At 32.2% G+C, this 8,658-nt stretch overlaps 1 protein-coding gene across 1 annotated transcript; it reads right to left on the reverse strand.

Annotated features, from left to right (window-relative positions):
- Window positions 1-750: 750 nt before the first annotated feature.
- On the reverse strand, window positions 751-4,017 carry LOC140981212 (protein HOMOLOG OF MAMMALIAN LYST-INTERACTING PROTEIN 5). Its single transcript, XM_073447541.1, has 6 exons — window positions 3,785-4,017; window positions 3,529-3,629; window positions 3,019-3,128; window positions 2,306-2,381; window positions 1,993-2,133; window positions 751-1,686 (listed from the first exon to the last, which is right to left on the reverse strand). Exons 1-6 carry the CDS (start codon window positions 3,876-3,878, stop codon window positions 976-978), a joined length of 1,233 nt encoding a protein of 410 aa, XP_073303642.1. The 5' UTR covers window positions 3,879-4,017; the 3' UTR covers window positions 751-975.
- Window positions 4,018-8,658: the final 4,641 nt, after the last annotated feature.

Genomic DNA, 8,658 nt, shown 5'->3' on the forward strand with positions numbered 1-8,658 from the left:
TACAAAATATTTGAAATGTACTTTAGTGATTCCTTATGATTTTAATGCAAAATTTACATATAATTTAAACATAACTGTAAAAAATTAATTTAATTAATTTAACATTTTGTAGAGTAAATGATTTTTTCAGAGATAAGTTTTGAAAAAAAAACCGATAGGAAAGTATATTGATTCTTATATTGTATTCGATGTCCTTCAATTTTATGTTTTAATTATTAAAATGTAAGTGTTTACTTGCAAAACATGACATGTTTTCGTAACGTACTAGATTTTCGAAAACCTGCCACTCTATTTATCTGAGGTATAAATTGATTTATTATATTAAAATAAAGATTCAAGAGAAACTATTTTGTAAAATTATTTTTGAGACGAAAAAAATAATATTTTTATTCAAATCGTCATATATTACATAATATAATTTTAACATAAAAAAATAACATTTTTTACTCAAATCAACGTATTTTATATAATATTTTTTTGTTACATGACTAATAAAAAATAATATTTTAGACACGCAAAATAATATGTAAACACTCAATTTTACTGTGTGACATACTGTGCTTATCATCGTCTCGTGAAAATTTTAATACTCACGACTTCTATAAACCTGTTCACGCAATATAAACCCAAAAGACGATTTTTTGGGAAGCAAAATTAATTTGAACTAATTTATTGAATTTCGAAAACAAATTCAAACTCGCTTAAAAAAAAAATCACATATTCTATATGTCCATTGGCTTCTGGAAACAGATTATCAAACGGGTTTCAAACTTAAAAATCACTTTAAAAAAACCAGTCGATTTTGAAAGCAGACGAAACGACATCATAACAACACTACTATTTTGCAATCAAACAGAACTACTCTAAGGTTTCACAAGTGTTATGGCAGTTCTCAAATATATGTTCAATTCCAAGCATCTGGTTCACAGCCAGAACAAGCAAACATCAGTACCAGATCATAAAATGTAACATGATTCAGTGCCCAGATTGTGGATTTGTCAACAATTCAAGTGATTTCTTAAGGTGCTCAACGGCAGTAACGACGTCATCAAATGCCAATGCCCCAACTGCAAACCTTGCCGCTTTATGTGCCTCAGCAATTTTCTCTGGTGGAGGCTGGTAATTGCTGTCATATTGGTATTTATGTGGTGAAGTTTCTGAAATACCACCATTTCTCCCACTCGAATTGTATTGAGCATTTGAGTGATAGTTTGCCGAGATAGAAGGTGGAGGTGAATTGGTATATGTAGTATCAGAACCTTGATAATAAGAAGGGACATGAGATGGAGCAGTAGGAAGGCTGCTCTCTGCAAAACTTGGGTATGACTGGAAATTTGGATAAGAATACGAGGGGGCATCATGTGAGGGGTAGTGCTGTGGCAAGTGAGGTGGAGGTTCTTGCTGATACGGTTGATGGTGATATGTTTGAGGATAAATAGAATGATCGGGACCGTTGTTTGAAGGTGGTTGATGAAAATTCTCTGATGGGTAAGTGTCAGTGGGATATTGAGGTGGTGGTGGTATGTTCGGGGATGGTTGAGTTGCAACATTAGAAGGTTGTGGTGAGATACTAGGAGAATGCTTAAAATTAACTTGAAGGTGTTGGTGAGGTGATGAATCGGAATCTGGTGCAATGCTTGTTGGGTCAGGTCTGACGGTGGAATCACTCCTGTTTAATTCTAGATCCTGCGCCATAACAGAGCACTCAAAACAATTACAAAATAATTTTTTTAAAAAATAAACAATTACATAATCAAACCAGATTGATATGTAGCTTATAATTGCTATAGTTTGAGAAATGGCAGACAATCTGATTAGAAACGAAAATGCAAAAGAACATTGCTGGAACAGAAAAAAGAAATTGTCATAAAACTGGCAGGTAAGTATCTTTAGTTTTCTTTAGAATTGACCAAAGAAGAAAAATATCTTCACTTTGTGACGTGTTAGGAAAGAATGGGTGACAAAACTGAGAGGATATATAAATTCACATACGAATTCACTGCTGGATGCACCAGATGGTACTGATAGATCGTTATCCCCACCAGGAGGACCTGGCACAGGCTTCCTCCCTTCTTTTATAGCCTTCCTTATATCTGCAGCTTTCCATGCTGCATACTTCTGTTTCTGTTCGAGCTGGGGAAGAGAGGAATCATAAAAGAACAAGAGAAGAAAAACGAGAGAAGCTTGAAAGGTTAAAAAGTGAGAAACATGAAGTAGAAGAAATCTACGTGAATAAAGTGTCTGAAACCCCATGCTTCTCAATAACTAATAATGCAGATATTCAGAAATGCAGTGGAAAACTTACATCGGGCTGAAGTTCACCAAATTGATTCAGGATTTCAAAGAAAATGCTTGCAGCATAGAAAGTTTTTGCTGTATTCCTGCAACAAATGGAAGATAGCAACTAAGTAGAAAAAGAAAACTCCAAATCAAGTGCATTTAATATGGAGATGGAGATTCAACAGAAAATAGTTCAAACAAACCAAAAATATGAAGTTAGGTAAAGTACTAGTGAGCTAACTATTATATTTGATTTAATTGCTATATCTTGGTGCTTTGGTATGCCAATTACATGTATGACTCATTAGAGCAATCGCACGCGAGCACACACACACACATGGATTCATCGTAATCATGTGAGATGTTTCAAGCGATTAAGCTGCAATCACAGGCCCCAACCAACATGAACTGATGGAGTGCAAAAAGCATTGAACTGCACACCGTTTTCTAATTTTTAACAGATGCAAACAAACTTTTATTTCAAAATCTAACTATGAAACCACAATATTGTGTATCCCAAAAGAAATGATGATGAAGGAGTCATTTATGCATTATCGTATACCAAGAGCCTTGACTTGATGCTAGACCTGAACTCATCAAACAACTCAGAATTGGGTACAAAGACAACACAATTTTGTCCATGGGAAAATGAGAAAAAAAAATTCCATTCAATTTCCATAATAAATCCAAAAAATAACAAACATATCACAAATTAAAATAGAAGTGGAGGTTTCATACAAATCAGCTCGGTTTGCTCTGTCTTGCTTATCTGCCTTTGCAAAAACATTCAAGCCAAATCCTTCCAGATGTAACTGATCATCAGGGCCCAGATCCAACGACTTCTTATCCTGAACAAGAGCATATGTAAAAGATAAAAAAGAATGAAATCCTTGAATGCATAGTTTCAAGCATCACTGAATTGATATTTCAGCCATGTATCATATTCATATATACCCCTCAAGGCATAGTTCCAATCATCTAGCACGAAACAGGTTGCGAAAAAGCCAAGTCACAACAACTGAATGATATAAAACAAGCAGATGAAATCTAAATGGAAATTCTAACTCCTACAACACACCCACACCCACACCCAAATGCAAAAAATATTAAAAAATTGACTCTGTATCTCCATTTCGATCCATCACATATGATTGACAGGCCTTCCACAGCCACTGAAGTGATCAACCTCCAAAAACTATAACATAATCATTCGGCAACTAGCAAATTAGCTCAAACTAAGAATTGAACCTTTTCCAGCTGTTTCATGAGGGAAACAAGGAGAGCGTTGGTAGTCTTAGTACGCCCGCTCTGAGGAATCTTCAAACCTCGTTCCATCGCGTACAACCGACCTGTTCCAAAAACATTCAACCAAGAAAAAGAAATCAACAAATTAACGAACTCCGATGTTATCAGGGAGGCACAATCGCTTAATCAAAACCTCGATCATAAACTAAATTAGGGTGGTTCAAAAGAGGAGAGCGTGAGAGGAATAGACGGAAGTTACAGTAGTAAGCGACGAGTGGTTCGTGTTTCTGCAACTCATCGGCCCGCTGTAGGTAAGGCAGCAGAAGCTTCGCCGGTTCGTTGTCGCTCGCCATCGGAATTCAGTTCCCCGATCAGACAATACGACGTCGCTTGATTATATGTTGTGTCGCAGAACAAATTGGGTATTTTCTTTGTTAGCTTAACTGTTAAGTAGGCATAATCTCGATTTTGCGTTGTACGAATTTTATCATAAGATAATTTATAATACAAGCGTAGTTTTTGACAATTGACAGAATATTTCTTAGGCCAAATTTGGATTCGTTTGTGTATCATTCAAAAAATCGAGTAAACAGATGAAGTTTTATGAATTAATTTTGTGAAAAATCTCTTATTTAAATTATTCATAAAAATTAATATTTTTATATTAAAAATATTACTTGTAAATATAAAGATAATTGACATATCTCACATTTAACAAAAATCTTTAAAGACAAATATTACTTGTAAATATAAACGATTTTAATTTTTCTGATGCATCATTGATGTAATGTCAACGAAATGTCGACTTTATATTGACATGAAGATGATATGGGCAATGTCATATTAATATTTTTGATGAGAAATACTAAAATTGCTGAAAATAAAAAAAAATATATGAATGAAATATAAAAAAGATAGAATCTCAATAACAAAATATATATATATATATATATATATAAAAGACTAATTTTTCTAAAATAAATTATTTAATCAATAAAAAAATTACTATAATGTTTAACAATGTTTTTGAGTTTTTTGGTACATAATTTTCAATAGCTGTAGAAAACATGATGTATATCTTGTTTTATTTTAGGAGATATTTGTACTGGGCAACAATGTCAAGTTATATATATATTTTTTAAATTTCAGGTGGATTGTAAAAAAGAATGGCTTTCCAAAAATGACAATTGAATTTTTATTATATAGAGTAAAATTCATTTTGGTATACAAATTATTGATAAATTGAAAAATTGGTACATGATCAAAGTAAAAAAAAAAAAAAATCAATTTAACCCTCAACCTTTATTGCATTATCATTAATAAATTCAATTAGTACATTTTTATTTTCAAAATTATTTAATTTATTTTATTGATTAATTTTGTTAAAAAAATCATATTATAATAAGTAATTACCAACTAAAATATACAAGTCAATTTTTTTATCATAATAATAAAAATAAAAACATAATAAATATCGATAACTAGAGCACAAAGATATTATTTTCGGACGATCGAAGCAAAAATAATCATCATTTTAGTTTTCCACAATCTGATATTGATTTGCTGGAAATCGGAAAAATATTCGACATGAAAGTTATAAATCGAAAATGAGTGAGCTTTTTCATATCAGTGCTTTGGCTGTTTCGCGCCATCGAAAAGCTTCGGAACTTAATTTAAAGCACCAGTAAAGAAAACCACGAAATTTAACATGTATGTCTAAATCAAGTGCGGATATTTTTCGATCAGTGGAGTTACATAAATCAGGAATTAATCAGATTTTTCATGAGATGTTGTATTAGTGCTTCGGTCTCCAAGTGTCATAGATTTTACAAAAGATTTTGTCTTTTCATGATTTATAACTTTCGTGTTGAACGTTTTCTCAAATACCAATGGTCCAATACAAGATTTTAAAAAAACTAAAATGATGATTATTTTGTTTTGGTAGTCCGAAAACAATATATCTAGACTCTAGTGATAGATATCTAACTCTTTTATTTTTATCAATATGACAAAATAAAAATTTGTATGTTGAAAAATTATTTAAAAATGTGTTAAATATTTGTGTTGAAAATGTGAATGTTGAATGTTGAAAATTAGGTAAAATTAGGTGTTGAATATTGAAAATTAGTGTGTGATGATGTAGGTAATGATGTATTTTATTTTTGGATTATTTGTAAAAATTTTCTATAAATAGATCTCTCATTTGTGAAGAAAATCACAATTGAGTTGAGAGAAAAATATTATAAAGTGTGTAGTGTGATAATTTTGAGAGTTTGAGATTTTTACTTTTTTACCGTAAATTTTTACTTTTTCACAACACGTTATCAGCACGAAGCTCTAAAAGTCCTCCATATTTTTCCAAGCTCCGAACAGAAGAAAAAGGTAACAAAAGTAATAATATTTATTTTACTGTTATTTATTTATTGTTTATATATGTAATATATAATATAATGTTATTGTTAGAAATAATAAAAATAATTTTTTCAAAAACTTGTTATAAATCCTGGGAGGATGTTAAGACGACATCCCACACTCCCGGTAAGGGATACGACAAGTATAAAAGCCTATAAGGTTTTTTAAACAAAATAACTTATGACACCTAATTATAATAATGTGATATGATATACATAATTATTTAAATATGACTAATATTATATACACCATATTATTACCATAAAATTATACAAATACATACATTTATTTTCTTATACACCAACGGTAATAAACGGTAACAAAACGGCTAGTTTTTGCTCTATAAATACAATCTCACAAATACATTCAATCACTCCAACTTTCTCTTCTTCTCTAAAAATTATTCTTCATCAAATTTTCGAAGAAAAAAAGAAGATGGCTTTCACGAGGTTATTTTTAATTATTTTGGTTATCATACTCACCAGTCTTGTATTTATCGGAGAATATCCTCCTCGTGTGTTTTCTTTATTTTTACGAATACTTGTACTTGTTGTTTATCCATTACTTTGTATTGCAATATTCATTAACTAATAAAATGCATCGTAATTTTTAGTACCACCATGGCAAACTTGGCAAAGCTCGAATTCATCGCTCTTGATATTACTGGGAAAAACTATATGCCATGGACTCTTGATGTAGAAATGCATCTTGAGTCATTGGGTCTAAGCGAGACCATTAAAGAAAATGGTATATCTTCATCACAAGAAAAAGCAAAAGCTATAATATTTTTACGACGACACCTTGATGAAGGTTTAAAATGTGAATATCTCATCGAAAAAGATCCCATGGCTCTGTGGAAAGGATTAAAAGAGAGATTTGAACATATAAGGGAAGTTATACTTCCGACCGCCCGTGATGAATGGAATATGTTAAGATTCCAAGACTTTAAAAAAGTCAGTGATTACAATTCAGCGATGTATAGAATAATCTCGCAGTTAAAATTTTGTGGACATGAGGTTACAGAATCGGAAATGCTTGAAAAAACATTTTCCACGTTTCACGCATCAAATATAACACTACAGCAACAATATAGAGTGCGTGGATTTGCGAGATATTCTGAACTCATCGCCTGTCTTCTTGTGGCGGAAAAGAACAACGAGCTATTAATGAGAAATCATCAGTCCCGACCCACTGGATCAACAGCATTTCCAGAAGTAAATGCTGTAAGCAAAAATGAATTTAAACCTGGAAACCAAAATCAAAGTTACAGACAAGATTTTGGTCGAGGACAAAATCGAGGTCGTGGTCGTGGTCGTGGACGTGGACGTGGACGTGGAAGTGGTCGTGGTCGTGGACGCGGCCGTGGTTTTGAAAATAATCGAGATAGTTATTTCTATAACTCATCTCAAAAGAACGTCCCAAACCACCCACCGAAAAGGCATCAAGAGAATATGAGTGTTAATGAGAATCACTCAAAAAGATTTGAAAGTTCTTGTTTCAGATGTGGTACTCCAGGACATTGGTCCCGTATTTGTCGAGCCCCTGAGCACCTTTGTAAACTTTATAAAGAATCAATAAAGGGGAAAGAAAAGGAGACCAACTTTACTGAACACAGTGAACCTTTGAGTGGTTCAACTCATTTTGATGCTGGAGATTTTCTGATTGATTTCTCAGATAATGATCAATTTGATGGTGGAATAAATATGTAAAATATTTTATTTTTTATGTATTCGTATGATAATGTTTTATAGTGTGTTATATTGTATTGTATTTTATTGTCAATAATTTTATTTCATTGCATATTTTTTTGAAGTTCAAATATGGAAAATGCTACGAACCAAGCTGAAGTTTGCATACCTGATAGTGGTACAACGCACACTATCCTCCGAGATAAAAGATATTTCTTGGAACTAAAACCAACAAAAACAACGGTGAATACAATATCAGGTCCTGTAGACTTGATTAAAGGATGTGGTAAAGCACAATTTTTGTTACCTAATGGTACAAAATTTTTGATCAATGATGCTTTATATTCACCACAATCGAAAAGAAATTTGTTGAGTTTTAATGATATATATTCCCATGGGTATGATACTCAAACAATGAATGAAGGGAATGAGAAATATATGTGTCTTACCACATATAAATCAGGAAAGAAATATGTGATTGAAAAACTACCAATGCTCCCTACTGGATTGCATTATACACATATACGTCCCATTGAATCAAACATGGTAATTGATAATTCTTCAATATTAACCAATTGGCATGATCGATTAGGACATCCTGGTTCAACAATGATGCGAAGAATTATAGAAAATACACATGGTCATCCATTGAAAGACCAGAAGATCTTTCAGAATAATAAGTTTCAATGTAAAGCATGTTCTCTTGGAAAACTTATTATAAGACCATCACCAGCCAAAATCCAAACTGAATCACCAATGTTTCTTGAACGTATTCAGGGTGATATTTGTGGACCAATCCATCCACCATGTGGACCATTCAGATACTTTATGGTATTGATTGATGCCTCCAGCAGATGGTCACATGTATGTTTATTGTCAACTCGAAATGTTGCATTTGCAAGATTACTTGCTCAAATAATAAAATTGAGGAATCAATTTCCCGATTATACAATCAAGAAAATTAGACTTGATAATGCTGGTGAATTTACTTCCCAGACTTTCAATGATTATTGTATGTCTATGGGAATCATTG

This window comes from Primulina huaijiensis, chromosome 7, assembly GCF_012295235.1.
Source record: "Primulina huaijiensis isolate GDHJ02 chromosome 7, ASM1229523v2, whole genome shotgun sequence".
NCBI classification, from domain to species: Eukaryota; Viridiplantae; Streptophyta; class Magnoliopsida; order Lamiales; family Gesneriaceae; genus Primulina; species Primulina huaijiensis.

Coding starts and splice junctions, on each gene's coding strand:
- LOC140981212 (XM_073447541.1), bottom strand. CDS start 3,878: ATGGCGAGCGACAACGAACCGGCGAAGCTTCTGCTGCCTTACCTACAG. Junction 3,630..3,784: donor ACCACTCGTCGCTTACTACT/GTAACTTCCGTC, acceptor TTTTTGGAACAG/GTCGGTTGTACGCGATGGAA. Junction 3,129..3,528: donor TCATGAAACAGCTGGAAAAG/GTTCAATTCTTA, acceptor GCTCTTGTTCAG/GATAAGAAGTCGTTGGATCT.